At 40.7% G+C, this 20,102-nt stretch overlaps 1 protein-coding gene across 5 annotated transcripts in view; it reads left to right on the top strand.

The window, feature by feature from the left end:
* The window catches only part of LOC143149301 (neurotrimin), a 306,423-nt gene that overhangs the window by 148,857 nt on the left and 137,464 nt on the right, over nt 1–20,102 (top strand). For 3 of the 5 annotated variants that reach the window (XM_076316530.1, XM_076316531.1, XM_076316528.1), the window contains exon 1: nt 15,376–15,501. The exons of the other annotated variants lie outside the window; for them this stretch is intronic. In XM_076316530.1, coding sequence (XP_076172645.1) covers nt 15,423–15,501 — 79 coding nt within the window. In that variant the 5' untranslated portion in view covers nt 15,376–15,422. Of the gene's footprint in view, nt 1–15,375; nt 15,502–20,102 lie in introns of those variants that run through there. 5 annotated transcript variants of the gene reach the window in all.

The following is a 20,102-nucleotide window of genomic DNA, read 5'->3' as shown; positions in this document are numbered from 1 at the left end:
AAAAATTACACAGTTTATACGTCTGAGAACGTTTATTCGTCAAGTTACAAACACTGTTTGCAGTAGAGTATAGCAGGTTAGAGATACAAGTATCGTTACAATTCTCTTTTCGTTAGGAGTGGATGACAAGTGGTTGTCGAGAGAGGCAAAAAAACCTCTGAATAGAAGATGAAATCTCTGTGAACCGATCGTGCTTGAAAAACTCTGCCACAGACAAGAAGTCCTTCGTATAATCGATAGTCCGGAGCAAGCAGTTTTCGTCAATTTCAACTCTCGTCGACTTTCTTGCAACCGAACTATATTAGCTTACGTCCAAGTGAATCGAAACCTTCCAACAATCATCTACCGCTCTACCAATAAGGAAAACATTGAAGGATCTGCAAAACTTTGGAGCATCTCTTCTCGAAGGAGTTCCGAGAAGAGTCATCAGCTGCTTCGTAGTTCGATTAATATTGTGCCCAACAGTGACAAACGTGTGTCAGACGTCACCTGCGAATGTAATCCAATTTGTTCGAAGTTACGTAGTCTCTTTGGGGTACGACCCAAAGAACACAGGGTTCTAAGAGGTCCAAACGTGTTACGTGTTAAATCAGGTATGACGCGCCCCCCTGGCAAATCTCTCGGATGATTCATCTGGGACACGAGTTTCGAAAGTGTCAGCTTGGAAAAGCAATTATTTCCGTTTAAGCTCCCTTGCATCGTCGTCACTTGCCTGCGTAAGCTGTAACTGGGTGTTTCTATGTTTGCGAGGACATGCCCGAGTATTACTTATTCAATGTTCATGCCAAAGGTCAATTTGTCCCGAGCCTCGAACCGATGTCACAGAGTCCTGTCGTACTAATACGCGCAGTTCGACAACGACGGTCTGGATCTCCTTCAGCTTCTAAAGTATTATAACTCGAACGGACGCGGCATCATCGCGAAAAGTCTGATGTACACGGGATTCGAAGTTCCACGAGTGTATCGTTTACAGTCGAGCTGAAGAAGAAATCGATATCAGACCTCTAGACACTCGTTTAAATCCAAGTAGCGTTGAAACACGGTCGCAGGACACACGTTTAACGGTCAAAATGAATCACGATCCTAGGACCTTGAATACAACAGGTGGACGATATTTCGATCAACTGTTAAGTGTTGCTAACCTTCTGTCGGGTTGTCAGTTCAGTTCCAAGTTTGCGACAGATTGAGAAAGAGTAGTGTGTTCGAGTTCAAATGGGATTAGAATTTGTTTATTTTATTTGTCTTTTTGGATCGATTGAACGGGAAAATTATAAAAGGGAAATGAATACATTACATTAATATATATTAAGTATATTTTTGTCTACATAGAGAAAAAGTGTATTTTATAGGGGAGTAATACATTTTTGTCGTTAGAACTATAAGAGTAATCCTAGTTTTTTTTATCTTTGCAACAATTGTTCCATAAAATATATACGGTACACAACGAAATGCAAAAGGAGGGTACGATTCTCTATTGATAATTAAATTTCGCGATCGAGGCGTATAATTAATATCGCATTTTAAAGCAACGAAAATAAAAGAATATCGACGACGCTAGATGCGGGACCAACGAAATCATATTCTGAAAAACGGAGCTCTCCGCGTTCAACAAATTTATTCTGCGCAGCGATTGTATTACGTTGCTCTGCAATTCTCGATTCACCCTGTATAAATAGGTTTCGATTGAATGCGAAACATTTACTGGCAGCATATCTTCGGTCAGTGAAACGTGTAATTGGTTTTGAATGTTGCAGCGCATCAAACGTAACGAACAAAATGTGCGTTCGATACAGATTGTGATTAACATATGCAACGCGTTGAAATTCGCTTAAATGTCGCGGATTATGCAGCACTTTAACCATCGGTAAGTAATTCGAGTAATATCGAAATGCTAATACGATTCATAATTGATCCACAAGTTTCGAACGTCCGTTTATATTTCTCAGAACAAACAATGGTGTGCCCGGAAGCTATTGCGCAACGTGCGAGTTAGTCATTGCGAGACGTTGAATTTCATAAATTTCCTGTTACGGAGGATCGATCGGATGGAAGTAATTTTCTCGAGAAATTTGAAAGTATCGTACACTTTTTCGCGTTTACGAAATTACAAGTACGCCAGAGCCGGTGAAACAACGTTACGACTGGATTTAAAGTTCATTCCGAATTCACAGTCCTACCACGTAAATTGAGGTCGGGTTGAATCCGAGATTAGGTCAATAATAGCTGTACCACCCTTTGTATCGAATGTATACTTATTTTTCATTCTACAATTATTTTTTTCCTTTTTACATCACGTTACATTAAGATCGGAACAGAAAGGATGTTTCAAGTTTCACTTCAAAGCGACCGTACCGAGTTAACACGTCGAGTGCCACGGTCTTGCACAAACTATTACCCAGCACCACTATTCATTTCACTTTTATATGAATATTTTCCCCATTTATTTCTTTAACACTACACACACTAATCTGTTTTTTCCTTCCAATTGATCATTTATCATTTATTTACTCAATTCCACGCACTACAAGCAACTACGAAGAATACCAAAACTGTGTTCCTGTAAACGACTTCCTCTCCACGAATTGCGTTCTCGTGCTACCAATGCAGTAACTAGAAATCCACCCATACATGATCAACAAGACAACCAATCTCCACAATCTCACACTACACACACCAATTTTGTTTTTTCTTCCAATTGATTATTCATCATTTATTTACTCAATTCCACGCACTACAAGCAACTACGAAGAATACCTAACCTGTGTTCCTGTAAACGACTTCCCATCCACGAATTGCGTTCTCGTGCTACCAATGCAGTAACTAGAAATCCACCCATACACGATCAACAACAAGACAACCAATCTCCCAAATCTCGAACCGTGAATTCCATCCGACCGCATTTTCTCCACCTACCCCGTATACTTGGCAGTCAGCGCGCCAATCGAACCGCGCTTCCCCCACCGTACAGTATATAAACGGGAGTATTTTCCGAACGACGTCAATTTCCCGTGTGTCGCTACTTACGGAGGGCACGGCCGCCTTTATTATCGTGCTTCCGAACTTTTATCCTTCCGTCGTCAACAGGCAAAGGTCGCGCGAAATCCAGTACACTCCAGTTAACAAACTGCTCCCGCGGACTGATTGAATGAAATGTTTTCGAAAATTTTCCGCACGTTCGTCCGGCGTGCATGAAAACTCTTCATTATAAACTCCAAACGAACGGGAATTTCGCGAGTCCTCGAACGTACGCGCGCGCGATCCCTCGAGTCGTCGTCGGCGGTCGTTCCGGCTCGGAGCGTAAAGTTCCGGGGCTCGTTACACGCTCTGTCGTGCGGCGAACGAGCGATTCATGATCGACATCCTCTTACGAGGTAAGTTTTACGATGCAATCAGAACCATTGGCGGCGTGTAACGACTCGATATTGCCGAGACTCCCCGCGGTGGGGGCATTATCCCGACGAACATAACGTCGCGCGTTGTAACGCGCCTCGCGACTCCCCCGTTAAGGACTGTCCTAGGACCCCTGGATACGCGTGTGGTGTGGTGGGGGGACAGGGAGGTTTAACAACAGTTATTAACAAAGTTACCAAGTTTTACAGCGCGCCCAAGTGTCTCGATACGATTAGATGCATCTCGGTGCCACTGAGGCTATTTATTCGGGGGCGGGGGGAACAGGGCACGGTTGTGAGTTCGATCATTTTTTTAGTAGTTTTTGCACGTTTCGTTGAAGTAATTCCGATTGGTTGAGATATCGAATGTTCGATTGTGTTTGTCTCTGTTGGCGTGTATCGCAAATGATCGTCAGATTGAATATTTTCAGTGAAGAAAACATTAGGAAGAAGGTGACTGGAAGTCACTCGACTCAATCGGTTGAGAATGTTTTTCAAATAGACATCTATGCTTTACGATGCAAGTAAGACCGTTAGATAATGAGATATCCCGCAGACATAAAGATTTAAAAACGAGCGAATAACCAATCATAAAAACGTTCCGTTTAGTCGTCGAATTATATTCCGGCAAATGTAAGAAAATTTATGAAATTTAAATAATGAATTTTCTTTAAAACAGTAAGTAAGTTTGACGAAGCAAGCAAGACCGTGAACGGCGTGCAACGCGACTCGATATCGATTCGAAGCACCGGTGGAAAAGATCAATTACGACGTAAAAATATAATCCGAGTTCGATCGATTTATTTTCTTAAAAATAGCGCGTAAATGTGCAACGTCCCGGTATCGATTCGCAGCACCGGACTAAAATCAATTACGATATAAAAAATCTGGTCCGAGTTGGAGCGATTTATTTCTCTGAAAAATAATATGTAAATTTCACGAGGCAAAGAAGACCATTAGCGGGGCGCAACGACTCGATATCGCCCAGGGAGTGTAACGTCGGTCATTGTGACGTCGGTTAAGGTCTGTTCAGGATCCCGTGTACGACCAGCGCCGAAAGACTTTCCTCGGTGCACGCGGAGAGGTTAAACAAGAGCACGGTTATTAACGAAGTTCCTAAGTTTTCTCGTTTGTGCTGCTCTTTAGCTCCTTCGCTGGGCCACATTAGGGGCGTGTAAAGCGCGACGAGCGGACAACAAAGCTCGCGGGGAATGGGCATGAATAAAGCAGACCCAAGGCCGTCTTCCGTCGACTTCGAAGCCGGCCGCTGAGCTTTCGGTTGCCCCTTAGTGAAAATCGAATTACGCGCCTTTCGCTCGACGCCTCACCGCCAGGAAATGAGCTTCCAGTTCTTAACGGAATGAACGTTTTCTGAGAGTTTCGACGTCTTTCCCGGCGACTTGCTCGCACCGCGACTCGTTCTTCTTTTTTCTTCGTCATTTTTTTTCTTTTTCTTTTTTTCGTTTTCTTCTCTCCCTCCTCGCGGCCCGTTCAAAGGACCGAGGATTTCATCGCCTCCTTTAACGGCGATTGTTGTGCTTCGGTTCCAGGAACTTGGTGACAAATTACTTAATTCAATTCGAAAGTAATATTAGCGATGAACTGTTTTATTTTTTTTTTTATTTTTTTAATTCGGAACTCACGGTCATGGTAGTGTGTCCGAGCTTTGGAGAAGTCCATCTTACAGGAGAGATTGAATTTCGAGAGATAAAATCGCATGATTATGCAGTAGCTTGATTAAATTCTTTGTTAATATTCTTGTTTGTAGTTTAAAAGCAGAATGTCTTTCTACTACATTTTTTGGGTATTTAAAAGCAGTTTAAATAAATTAAAAATTGTATTAAAAATATTCTTTTGAATGTTAATATATCTGTTATCACAGAGTTATTAATGTATCGGTTATTGCAAGGTTATTGCCTTAATGTACCGGTTGTTGCAATATTATGTATAAATTCAAGGGATGTTCCAATGTATATCCTTGGTGGAAACTTTTGAACAGATTGATAAAAATGATGGTACGAATTACGAAGAAATATCGAGGAGTTCCCAAGAACAATTTTGCAAAATCTTGCGCTGAAGGTGTTAACTCGCAACTCGTAGTTCGGTGACCCATGGTCCAGGTGACGAGCCACCTTGGAAACCACGAATTTTGCACAAGCTGTCTCGAGGCAGCTGTTACATCGAGTGCCTAACGAGCAATAAATAACGCTTAATGGGCAATAAATGACACGATGAATCCTAAGAACGTAGTAACGAAAGTATTAAGAACCTTATAAGCACCAAATATTGCTCGATATCGCGCTATCGGCTCTCTCTTATCTTCGCGTTTTTGTTTTTCCGCTTTGCTTCTGTATCGACCGAGTGACTTCGATCGTTGCCAAGCAAAAAGTTCGCTTCCAGCAAATACAGTGTGTCCCGGGAGAAAACTAAATAACTTTACCGCTATATTTCGTAGTTTATTCCGAATCAAAAAAGTTGTACGCACCACAAGTTTCGGACCACTCGTTTTTTATTTATTTTAAAAAATAGATCCTGCGTGTACTACGGTGAACGAGAAAGATGCCACTCCGTCTCAATTTCATCGCACGGTACTCTTTCATGGTAATCCAAGTGTCGTCTTTCCAATTTCTGAAAAGATTGTCGTACTCTAAAAAAATTGTTCAAAATTACACTTCCTCTTGTACGTGTAAACTTCGAAATATTAACGATCATTGCTGCTCTATTCTAAAACTTTCGTTTCCGATGTCGTCACATGCAACAGTCTCGTCCTCGACTTACACATTAGGCGATACTCGAGTAAAGTAACAATTGTCTCGAGATAATAATTTTCTACTCGGAATGACCTATCGAACCGATGGGGGTTGTTTAAGTTCTCCCCTGGGACAACCTGTGTGCTCGACCTTTGCGCAGATTTAAACGTTTCGATATTTCGGGCTCGTTTGAGCAAAGTTGCTCCGCGCGTTTTGAATAAAATGTAGTGTGCGTGTCTCAGTTCCGCGGTGGTGCAGAAAGAAGCAAATTTAACGTAGCGTGCAGAGTGGCCTTGAAAGAACTCGGTACCGAGAACACGTGTTATTAGTCCTTTTGGCGCTACGCTTGTCTGTGCCGTGTAAAGAGTAACCGAAAGCAGTGCTTGTAAGCCACTTTCCGTTACATGTTTCAAAGTCAGGAACTTTCATGAATGCACACGGCGCTCACCTTTTTCGGCCCCGATGCCTATGTGCACTCGCCCGTGTTTCGTAAAACATAACTAAGAGTGTATCCACGTTCGTAACACCGAAAAGGATGAATATTTTATGCTCGCCGTACTATTTTGTGCGCGTGTCTTTCTTTTACACTTGCGCGATATTAAAGAGCGGCACAACCTATATAGAAAAAGGTATATATATATATATATACATATATATATATATATATATATATATATATATATATATATATATATATATTTCAAAGACTATTTTATTATATGGGGCAGTACTGTCCGGCATAAGCTCTCGAGCTTAGGGAGCTTTCCCTACTCTGTCCCCGTGACCATAGTATTGGAACTGACTGGCTCGTTTTAATATTAAGCAAATGTTCGTTTATTATATTTTACTCTTGCGCGTTATTTTTCTTTTAAATATCCCCCTCTTCTCTATAATATCACTTCGTAAAGTTTTTACTCCACCGGGTAAACTGTTAGAATTTTCATCCGAAATGAATTTCACATCGTACATTTCGTTCGTAACGCGTAGCCACGGTATTACTTTTATTTATTTCCCTTTTAAAAAAATAACCTCCACTCTTTTTGCATTACTATTTCGTTTTATAGGAACCTTAAACTCCCGAAATAGACGTGTATGTTCTATTTACGAGTATTTTCATTTATTTTTGGTATCCACGAGGGAAGATCAATATTTATTAATACTCCCCCGTTTATCTCGACGAGCGCCCGATGTTTATACAACAATTTCACGAACATCCTGTTTGAAAAATGTTTCCAAGTTTGAAGGGAGTTCGGAAACTTGTGAAAAAATTTAAGACACTCGCGAAGAAATTGATAAACAATGTATTAATTTCTTCGCTAAATTTCGTTCAAGTTTCACCATCCGATGAAATATTAACTCGCCGAGGAACACTGGCGAAACGTAAATTTTTCTTTTTTCTTAAATGTTCCCGCAAAGGTGCGTGCACGAGGCTGCACTTTGATTCGACCAACCTGAAAGTTACTCCCTCTGTACTTTCATTACAGCAAAGATTAATCTGTAGTTGAACTTTGTTCATTAATACGAGATCATAAAAGTTTAACCGATTTTCATCTCCTGGTAACGATGGGAGATCAAAGAATGGTTTAATTCCCTTTTACACCTTTCGTTCGCTGAATGCTTATAAAATAATGGGAGTCCCGTGCACGAACAGCACTTTTGCGCACTTGTCAGGCTCCATAATTGTTCATGGCATTGAATCCGTTCGGGTACATTGAAGTGATCGCGTATGAAAAATAAATTGCTCTCGGTTTTCAACGAGCTTCTCGCTTGTTAATGAGAACTGGTCCACGGTATCGACAAACGCAACACGTACGAGCATAAAAATCGCTCGAAACGCGAATGTTTATTGTTGGAAAATTTTCGAGTGCATCCCATAAATTTCCGAGTCGAGCACACCCGGGGATTATAGAATTTTATACAGGAATGCCAGTGAATATTACTTTACGCTCATTCGATAGTTAACGATTTGTGATTACATTACATTTACAGTTTGGAACGTAACGACGGTGAAATTTTAATTACCATTAAAGCTAATTATTGCGAATTCTAATATCGCAGTCGCGCATTCTGGCACGAGTATCTCTTTATTGAATGATGGGGGAACACGTTTACACTTATGAAGAGCATACCACCAGGTTAATGAAATTTCGTTACTCCGCGCTCTGTAGAATGTTTGCAATGATATATTTTACAGTCTTGTACTTTTGATGAATTTTAGATTCTTTTTTTTTCGCTTTTTGTCTGCCTGTGTGTAAAAAATGTAGAGTCAATGTGTAGACTTTTCGGTTATAAGAATACAATTTTTCGGAAGTAGTGATTTCATTTATTTCTCAAACGTATTTTTTATTACCTTTCACTTTTGGTAAATTCTAGATTTTAACCGACCTTCTACAGTAGATAAAAATTCAAATTACATCCTAATTCTTTAATATACACTTTCTCGTATTTTACTACAGACAAATTGAAATCTCTGCAAACTTTATTTCTTGAATATAGTCTTTTTCAAAAAATAGCACAAAGAATAGAAAAAAAGGAATTAAAAAATATAATTATATAATAGTTTGATCTATGTATATATTTTATTTTCTATTTATTTATTTCTACAAATATTATCATTGTTTCAAACATTTCTTATAAACACTGAACGTAGTTAAATTTATTTCATGGCTGACCAAAGGATTGTTGATTTTAATTCATAACCTGTACATATATTTTCGAGGGCAAGCTTTACAATACTATCTCCAGAAAATTATGGTCGAAAGAATTTTTAATAAACGTAGAATAAATTTTGCACACGGTGATACAACAAGGAGTGTTAATATTCTCCAAGCTACATTTTTCATCGTGAACGTATAGAGAAAATAATCGGTGGAAAATAAAGAAACGGATAAATGGCACTTGAAAATTTTTAGCGAAAACCCACGGAAAGTATTATAACATTTATTTCTCTTTAGAGTTTTCCATCTGTTTCAATGCAAGCGTAATAAGTGGCTGTCGCTTCTAAAGTTTGGTATCGCCGTTATAAAATCGATCCTAGATTCAAACACACGCGACGTATCGCGTAGAGGAGACATTTAAATTTAACCCGATTGTACGCTGATTGCGCTACACGGGATACGTATGATGTTATAACGTCTAACGTGGCAACAAATTATCTCTCTGGTGTACAGTTGGAGATATAGAACGCACATTACATGTGTAATTCCGTCGATATTTCATGACGATGTGCAATAAAACGACTTCCCATTAACTACCGTATCGTGTGCTTCGAGCTGAGGAATGATTACGTGTAGGATACAGCGTTCGATCGATGGAATGGACTAGTATTTCCGTAATGTTTGCTACTGCCAGATATATCGGTGAATTATGCACACGTTTGCTGCAACTTTACTTCGCATTGTGCATCTTTTCGTGCCTCGTAATACGCGCCGTGTTTAACGAGGAGACTTCTGTATCGCACAAATTCTAATATTTCTTGGCAACTTGGCTAAATAGTTCGCGTAGGAATTCAGTGCAGACATCGAGCAATTTTTATCTTCAGAATTCGAAACTGTTGTGGAAATATTACAGTATTGAAATAAAAAGTGATTCTCACCTCTACTATTTGTAACAATCTTGTTTATCCTTTTGTGGAAATAGAGAATAGGTAGAATTCTATCGTAACGTGTGGAAATATGTGTACGTGTGTATTCTATAATAATTATTTTGAGTCTGATAATTAACATAATTAAGATTCATCTTACGATGAATCACATCTCCAACTTAGAGTACAATTTTCATACTGAATTCAAACTGGACAATTTTAGTTGCCAGTATCCAGTATCGAAACATGAAAATAAATTTCCTTTCGCGAAAATAATATTTTCTCCGATGAATCATCCTTAAGTACAATCTCGAGAAAGTGAAGATCAATTTTGGTAATAATTTCTACTTACCGAGATAAACGATTCGCATCAGGTGATATTAAAAATAGCCTTTCAACGAGGCTTGCAGTGTGTTGCAATTATAAAAATTCCTACAAAACTTTCCAAGTTTCTTATAATTTTGCTTTCGAGATTGTCCAAAGGGTTAAAGATCGAGTTGCTGGAAGGTTACGGAAGTTACCGGGAAGTCGTTCCTTCCGTGGAAGTTTCGACGAAATTTCGCGGAAAATGAAACGCGAAAGTATTGTAACCGGAGTCGTTGATGGTATTCGGTGGAAGAGATTTTATTTGATCAGCGTTGGAAGCTAATTCTTTTAAGGGACGTGCCAAACGTGTGGGTTTTCTCATTGGTCGCGGAATGTTTAATGTATGACGCCTTTCTATCTGAAATTCTGAAGAAGCACGTTGAATTTAGATCCGCGGTAGATCTTAAAATGGCCGTACCTAAGATAACGGTTTCCTCGAGGAGCACTTTTTTCCCCTCTAATGCGGAACGTTATCTTGCTAGCTTCTATTACGGCATTGGAACGGTACTATGAATTCCAGTACGCCCAGTCGGTGTAAACTTGAACGCGTATTTCCTGGCAATTATAGCCAAAAGTATTCAATTTGCGAACGAGGGAACGAACCTGATATCTACTGATATTTTAGCCGGGCGAGCAGCTATATTTACATTAGCTTTTAATGGATTGAAAATATAAGTAGCTTATATTACCAATAGCTCGGGAAACCGAATAATTGTATTTTCTCGTCTAGTGTTTGTATTTGTATTTTATTTCCGGACAAAGTCCATTCTTCGTTGACGTTTAAATAAGACGTTCTTAGAATTAAGAGAACGGATGAACCTTGGTAGAATCAAAATTGGAGCAAAGTTTCTGCGTTTAATTCTGGATACTTCAATTTTATATAAATAAAATCCCACCGTTGCCGAGCTCTCGGCTTGGAAATAAACTAGAATTCACAACAAGTTTAAGTGTTCCTTCTCTAAAATTTTTTTGTATTTTTAAGGATTTCGAAGAGCTAGGGAAAGAAAGGACAAAGTTTGGGATACAGTGTTGCAGAATATGAGGTAGGGTTCGGTAACGCAGGCTTTTGATGGCATAAGGATAAGTAAAGTTGAAAAGAAAATATTTAACCAGGATTAAAACTTTAAACCTGCTTATAGCCAGGAACAGTTGCAATTAAAATCTGAAAAAGTTCCTTTTTAACAGTGATTGCTAAATCACGATGTATCTCTGCTCAAAATTAGGGTCTTTCGCGACAATTTCGTATTGCACACCATTGGAATGTAACAACAGTCCATTTCACCTTCATTCCTTCTTGACTTTTGAAGAAACTCTTGGAAGAAGATTTGCAAAGAGAAGGTTAGTTTTCTTAAGTAAATAAAACTCCAAACACTAACACAAGTAGTCTGTTTGCAAACTGTTTACAAACACTACTACAAGTGGAAACAGAGAGCAATAGACGGACCCATCAGCCAACTTGTGTTCAACATCAGTATTCTACTAATTTTCAAAACTGGTCTACTCGAAAACTAGGACACGTAAGAAAAAATTTAATCCTCATTTTTTGTCTTTATTTTTACACGAAACAATTACCTCTCTGTCGGTTGTATTACAACCCCACTCTCTAGGTAAAAATTAAAGTCACGTAGCGATATATAAATACATATTGTTCAGGTCACAAGTACAGCATAGCAAAAAAAAAAATTGGTCCCTCGCGCTTGTTTCTCTTAGGACCGATTAGTTTTTATCGAAATTTTGTAATGTCTTTTCCAAAATGGCACCTGTGTTTCTAAAAGAAATTCTATTTGAAAGAAAGTACTTTCGAAAATGTATTACCATATTTCGCAGCTAAAATATTTTGCACAGAAATTTTTACTATACATTACACCTCTTGGGACTCAAATTGGGGTCGTGACCCAGAGTTTAAGAACCCATGACGTAAAGTACATTTTACAGAGGTCAATGCGTACATGAAAAAATAGTAAACGATTTTCCTTACGAGCGACTGTACACGTAAAATATAAAACACTCAATCCTTAAGTAGCTGGCGGTCCGTCGACCTCCAAATTAATTATTCTCTAAATTATATAAATAACTAAATAAACTCTAGTAATAGAAATACTGGAGATGTACAATTTCCTAAAATTCAATTATAAAATAACCGATCGAAATCAATAACAAAATATCTCAGTAGAGATGTAGTAGACACTAGACTTCCTCGTCTACTTAAGGCTTAAACGGGTCCAGTAGTACCAACAGTGGAATGCACAATACTGTTCGGTAATTCCTGTCAATAACCCAAGGAACGCGCAGCACCGTCGCATGGGGATGTTTGAACGTGTGGACGTACGGTTGTGTAGCGGAAATCTCGTCGACTTTAGCTCGCCAATGAAAGCAAGCGAGGGAAGAAAGAAACACACCGAGGGGGGTAGCCTCGAGAACAACGCCGGACCGAGTGAGACAGAGGACGAGGGAGGAGAGCGGGGTGGAGTTAGAAACACGTTTCGCTTCCTGCCGTCACCTTGAAGCCATCTCTTACCGGTTTACGAGGACACCCTCGCGAAAGTTTTGGTACACTCGCACTTAAAGTCATTCTTCGAAATAGTGCGATGTAGGTACTATAATGTCTGTTACGAATACTAGCCTCGAGCCCGGTGGGTTGGGTTTTATGACTTGCACTACTTCGCATGCCACCTCCCCACCCCAAAAGACGTGAAACGCTTAAACTCTTCCTGAAACCTTTTTCGGATGACTTCCAACACCCCCTCCCCCACCGTTCACACTCCTACCGCCCATCTCGAGCAGAGCTCAGCCGTCAGAGTTTAGAGGCGAGTTTTCTATCGTTTCGAAGCGAACGGTCTCGCGATATAGTGGATCCACGTTTTGAGTTATTACCGGTGAAAACTGTAGTTTTGGCAACTGCGATGCACTGAGAATTTTTTGCGATTGGCTTCGACAGAGTATTCCGGGAACAAGAGCGGTAAATGTAACGCGATGTAAGCGCGGAATAGATACGATTGACTGTGCGAGGAGTATCGTGAAATAAGTTTCTTTTTTTTTTTTAACGGTGGTGAGAGAATTTTGGGAAAATTATCAACGATTCTAGGAAGAATATCATATACGTACTTTGGGTAATAAAATTGTAAAGGGTGTATACATACTTTGGGTAATAAAATTGTAGAGGGTTGTGGAACAAGTATGGAAGAAATTTTTGCATGGGTGAAATTAATTTCAATGTGGAGAGTACGCGATTCTTGTAAATTTTGAAAATTGATTTTCTCGAATACGAAATCTCGTGAAAGGAATTTTATTTCAGGTGTTCAATTCGATCTTTGTGTAAAATCATTTTCTTCTCATTTCCACCACCTGTTAGAGGAATGTTGCTATATATTATACGTATAAGACGACACAATTCATGAATATTTCATAAACAAATTTTCAAAGGAATTTTTGCGTAACACAGACTTGTTGAGCGTCGCCAGCATCGATCGTGCACGCGGTATTGTAATGCGCACTTCTTATGAATATTATAAATTTACCAAGGAATAACGAAGTAATTTCTCGCGAAGGGGTAAAAACGAAAATTAATATTCAACGTTTTGGGTCGAGTGGAAACGAGATCATGAAATAAAAATTCATGCATTCAATATACCGTTCTAAACAGTATAAAAGGTAGAATTAGATACTAAAAAGTATATTTAAAATAGTTATTTTCTAGACGTATCTTTACCAAGATATTTTCATTCCTTTCGATAAGTTCTACAAACCCCGAATGTTTGTACCCGTAATTTATCGACGCTCTATATATTCTATGTAATCACAGTTAGGGAAGATTTTTCCCTCGACCGTTACAACCCGATCTTTGGCGATTGGGACCGATGATTACAGATATCGACTGATTGATCGACAGACTGTTAAAGCACTCCCTGTAACTTTCTTCGGGTCCCGCGAATCTGAGTCACGAACCTAATCTAGCCATCTGACAGGGAAAAGTGGATAATCTTTTTCACCGGTCGACCAAGAAGTGATTTCAAGCTATTTCTATTCGGTATAAATCTAGAAACTTCTTCGAGATTGCACAACTTGTGCTTTCAAAGTGCAACCAAAAGTGACTAATTAGGTTCAGCCTTGAAATTACATCAGAGGCTGTAACTAACTACTCCGGTTCCCTACCGTTTTACCATTAAAATTTAAATATTGAATTTTCACGAATGAGAAAGTATCCACATTCTGTTATGCAACCAACAACAGAACGAAACACTCAGGAAAGTAAACGTCACCTTGAAAATTTTGAATTATTCGACTATTCAATTTTATACAAACACCTATCGGTTGTTAACCTTCGCAATACAAACGGTTCGAACAATCAGGAAAAAGCTCACGCGTGGGTCAAAACGGACCCACGACTTGACCATACTCGTACAAACATTTCGAGCAAGAATTCTCTTATTGTATTGGGTTGCTCGGAAAGTCACATCGTCCTCCAAAATGGAGAATATATAATTTAATAAAATGTTAATACACTCTAAAAAAATCCTGTTTCATTTTCACAAAAAACGAAATGATTTTGCGAAGAACCTAATGCTTCGTTTAATTTCAAAGAAAAGACGTACCGATCTAGTACACGTTTCTCTGGGTCGGAGAAGACCCAGTCGCGTCACTAGTTAACGACACACCGAATACAATGAAACTCACCCTGTCGAAAACAGCTCTCGAACAACTGTTGCTAGCGAACGGGGTCAACGGACGTCGAGGAAAAGAAAGCAACGTTCTCGCAGCGGACGAATCGTTCGCGCCTCGTCCATTATCAATCGGTCCCCGGGAAAAAAAGGATAGGAAAAGCCGGCCAGTGGTCACGTAAATATCAAAGTGTCAACGAAACAAACCGCGCGTCGGAACGGGCTGGTCGAGGTCGAAGTGAGAAAAAGGCAGAGGTTCTCGAGCGTCTATCAGTCCTAAGGGGGACTTTCGCGGTTGGATTCCTTGGATCGGCGGCAGGAACCCGTGTCTACGTGTGTTTTTCGCTATCCAGGGAACGTGTCTTTCGTACGAGGAAGGCGGGTCCTATGGTTCGCGATGGCGGAGGGCACGTGAACCCGGACGGGCGCATGCGAACCAACCCTAAAGCTCACGGCAATCGAGAAAGGATGCCTTCACCCCCTCTCGGTCCGTCTCTGTTGCTCCTGTGCGGAGTCTCCTTCTCCCACCACCTGGCCGCGGCGTCCCCTTTCTCACCCTCACGGGTTCAGTCTCGTCGCTGGCGAGCCGGGTAGCCAGCGCTCGTGTGTCAGTCCGCACCGAGATTCCGGCGCGAATCGTCCTTCTTCGTCGCGGCGTCACGCCAAGCCTAGATGGATGTCGCTGAACCGTGTTCCCGTGTCAGCGATTCGCATCGTCGTGCAGCTGCTCCTCGTCGGTCCAGTCCTCGTGGAAGGTCAGTGACCAAGTTCTACATCGTCCACGAACGCGAACGTGACGTGACGTCGAGCGTGGTAACGCGCGGTTTACGAAACCAGTGACACACGTGTGACGAATCTCGCGACAGAAACCGGTGAACACGTTCCGGGGATCATCGTACAGATTCTCGGCCATCCTTTCGAATCTTCGATTCGAAGACCCCGTTGCGTTCTTCGCGCGTTGAGCAGAGCGAACTCTGCTCGCAATTTCGGTCGAGTGACGATCGTGGATACTTTTGGAAAGCGGAAAGGGGTTGCAAGCCCTCTTCCGAATCTTCGATTCGAAGAGGGGGGTGTCCTCGTGTTCGAGGTGTTAACTTTGGTTGTTTTCTTTTCGTCGGTGAAGAGGTACGTCCGAGGGTTGCAAAGGGCGATCGATCGAAGTCGTGGGTACATTTGGGGCACATGGGGGGTCGAGTGAAGTCGAAGATATATTTGGGGAGCGTAGAAGAGTCGAGTGAAGTTCTGGTTGGATTTAGAAGACGCAAAGGGGAGAGCGAAGTCGTGGGTCTATCTGGGGCATGCAAGGGGGTCGAGGGAAGTCGTGGGTATATCTGGGGCATGCAAGGGGGTCGAGTGAAGTCGAGGATATATTTGGGGAGGGCAAAAAGGAGTCGAGTAGAGTCGTGGATATATTTGGGAGACACAAAGGGGGGTTGAGTGAAGTCGTTGGTGTATCCAGGGGCACAGAGGGGTGTCGAATGAAGTCGAGGATATATTTAGGAGGGCGCGGAGTAAAGTCCAGTGAAGTTGACGTATCTTAGAGGGCGCAAAGAGGAGACGAGTGAAATCGTTGATGTACGTAGGAGGCGCAGAGGGGGTCTAGTGAAGTCGTGGATACATCTAGGGGGCACAAATGGGGGGTCTAGGGATAAAGTTTGACGAAAGTTCTGGGTAGGCGTACAATGACCCGTGGAAATATCATCTCGTTGGGACAACTCGGTTTACGTTTCGTACTATATTCGCCGATCGGTGTAAGCTCGAAAGAGAAAGAGCGGGGGTAGCGGAAGCTCGCTGAGCGTGGACACGCTGTGCACGTCAGAGGAGAGGGAGGAGAGATATCTCGATCCTCGATTTCTCTCGACGACGCGCGATTATCCCTCGATATCGCGGCACATTATTTATCCCTCCCTCGGTCCCTCTCCCACCACCCCCGGTGCGAAACCGTGGAATTTTCGGAAAGGCGAGAAACCTTAGCAGCCGGCCAGGAAACTTTTGTCCGTATCCGAGAGGGGCTTCTGGCGCTACGCTTACCCTCTGACAATAAGGGATGGGAGTGAAGGGGGTGAGGGAGAGAAGGCGACTGCTTGCGAAGCTTCCACCTTTTTCATCGTCCTTTTTCTCTCCCGCCTTTCTACTTTATTCGAGGAACTTCCCCATGGACCGGAAATCTGCTCGCACCGTGTGCCAAAAAATCGCTGGCACCCGTAACGATGCTCGTTTAATTCAAGAGGGTGAGCAGGGTGGAAAGGGCAACGAATGCCACAACGTACGGCTTAGGTAGGTCTCTCTTATTTGTTTACCGCGACGGAGACAGAGACAGAGCTAAAGAGGAATCGGGCGCGCGTCGATCGCGCGTAACTATGACAAACCGTTCGTTAAAGGCGTCCAATTCCATTATAGCGATCGCTTAATTCGGTTACGCGGTCGACTTCATAATTCAATCCGTGGCCGCTGGTTCGACGTCTCTCGCCCCTACTCCTCCTCCTCCTCCTTTTCCTCCTTCTCCGTTCGCCATCCGAATGGATCAAAATACGACGAAGGACCGAATCCAATTACAATAAGTATTCGCTAAGTGAAATGTCTCGTTTATGAGATCGGCTCGTTCAGAAGCTGGAGGCAAGTTTCTCTCTTTTCTTCGGCACCGGTAACTCACAACTGGTGGTGGTTCTTCAAATAGCCATGATCGGGAGAACTCTCGGGTTCATAGTTTGTCCATTAAGTACTCTCGCGAACGTTGAATCGGGCCGAGGCATTCTGCCGGCTAATCTGTTGATTTTGAGCAGCTTCGTTGTCGGACGATCGTGATTCGTTGGTCGTTCACCGGGAACGAGTATTTCGTACGAGATTGGAAAATTGAACGGTTACGGCGCAAAAAGAACTTCGACGAGTGGGTATTCAGAAGTGAATGTTTGTATTTCTATCGCATTGATGTTCAATTTTCTCGGTGTTCGTTCGACAGAAATTGTTTCGTCATTTTCTGTCGTTGTTTCGTGATAATTTATCGCTTCGTTTAAACAGCTTACAATCGTTACAACGACTGTAGTTTACTTGGTTATTATATACTCGGTTTTCATCAGGGTCCGAATTGAATGTATTTGTAACTTATTTTTCGCGAATATTGTTCCCTTCTACATTTCGAGTTTAGTGGTAGCTACAGGTGTTTAAACATTTTAAACTCTTTTAATTTACTCTCAGTGTGTACTACTATTTTCCAAAATTCAAGTATAATACAAATTATGTTTTAATGTATAAATTGTTAATTACATCGGTTTCTAACAATTTATTGTTTCAAATTACACATGATTTGTGCACCACATAATTATAATAGCTATATTTCTACATTAAGTTTCCTTTCCATCGTTATTCCAATAGAACGTTTTGTAACTTATTTTTTATATTCCCTTTCGAATTCCAAGTTCAATAGCAACTACGAGCTGTTTGAAATATAAGTATACGCGTTGCTGCATTAAAACGATCAAGTACATTATACACGATCCTGATAGAACTGTCGCAAATCCTATATGTGGCCGATGTCTAATTCTAACTCGCTTAGTGCCAAAGTACTGCGAAACTCGTCAAAGTGTGTTGGTTGGTTCATAATGTCGTTAATGAAACTCAATATTATCGATTACCATCTACTCCTCGTCGCGTTTAAGTTACCTTCCGATGAAGCTTCGTATCAGGCGTTTGATCTTCGGCTCGAATATACGTATTGTACCGTTCTTAAATTCAAATCGTGTCTACTCGTATCACTTATACACGTACCATTTTTTCCTCTCTCTTCTAACATACAGCTGAATACCGTACTCTGCATATTCCACAAAGCGTATTATATATGTACATACGTATAACGTGCTTCTCACGGCTCGAGTATATACGTACTGTCTTGACACTATGGTAATATAAGCGGATAACGTCTTAGCCCTCATAAAAGGATTTGTTGCCAGTTTTCGTGTCCTGTTCAGTCTGTTTCTCGAAGTACCCTTTTTCGCGCGCTTTTCTTCGCGCGGTTTAATATCCGACTACACGGAAATTCAATTCCTCGATTTTAACGATATCGCGATGAATTCGTTATCAATTGCGCAGAAAGAGAGACGCGCGTAATATTCTCCGTTTTTGATACAATTGCTACGTAACATTGTCGTCCGAACGTAAACACTGGGAATTTCGAGACTTTTTCAATACTCGGTTTGCGTAATGACTAATTAAAAGATTTGGAAAAACCTCTTTCACTTTTTAAACCTTGAATACGAACACTTGAAATGTCGGGACTTTTTCTTTATATTTATTTGCTTAATAACTTACCAAAGAATTCGGAAAAACAATTTTTCAGTTTTTAAATTACCTCGCAAAAAGTAAATTGCATCCGAATATAAACACTTGAAATGTCAGGACATTCCGGTTACTTTATTTGCGTAATAACCAGTTGAAGGATTTGGAAAAACATTTTCCAGTTCTTAAACTACCTTAGAAAATATTTATTCGTTGTATTATTCCGTCGAAACTGTTTTCAAACTCTCGATTTGCTCGAGGAGTAATGAAGTACTGGATGAAATATTTTGCTTTAAAATTCGACTTGGAAAATTTATGCAGAAGAACGCTTAAAATAGGAAACGTTCCACTCGATTCTGCAAACCGGGGAACGTTTTACTAATAATAAGTGTTCGTTTAACTCGCATGGGTAATCTTTCCACCTACAAATAATGGAGAAAGTTGTTTAATTTAAGGATTTCAATGGTGAGAAACTGTCAGGTGCAAAGATTGTCGTAGATAGTACTGCGCACTGCAGTGGTTTTCAACCGATCTTTTATCTTTTGCACACAGTTGCTCGCACAAACAGCAAATAGAACAACGATCGTATTTAAACAATCTTTATTACGCATCCTGCAAAGTCAACAACTTGTTGCTAAATTTGAAAAGTTCTCGATTGAAATTCTAAATTTCAATTTTCGTCGTTCGAATATTGTTCGAGGTTGCACAAATACAGACAATATTCGTTGTAAATTAAATTTTTCGAAATCGAAGAACGAAAAATATTCCTGTTACGCTGGTATCGAATAACGCAATATTTTGCCTTGATGGAATTTTTCAATAACGAGAATTCGAGACACAAAATTTACCGTGAAGTTTGCTTAAGTCGAAAAAAAAAGAAACTTTCGGCACTGCATTATTCGAGTTACAATAGAGCTGTTTTCGATTTCAGAATTTGTTCAAATAATGTCGCTGGGACTCGGAACGAAAACTGTTTGTAATCCGATTGATTACTATTGGAAATCCATACGCATATACCTGGAGGTCTGATTGGGGTGCTATTTGAACTCAATACTGATTTTTGACTAGTTTTTGACAGATATAC

Source organism: Ptiloglossa arizonensis, chromosome 7 (genome assembly GCF_051014685.1).
Source record: "Ptiloglossa arizonensis isolate GNS036 chromosome 7, iyPtiAriz1_principal, whole genome shotgun sequence".
NCBI classification, from domain to species: domain Eukaryota; kingdom Metazoa; phylum Arthropoda; class Insecta; order Hymenoptera; family Colletidae; genus Ptiloglossa; species Ptiloglossa arizonensis.
This window is presented reverse-complemented; position numbering and strand designations above follow the sequence as displayed.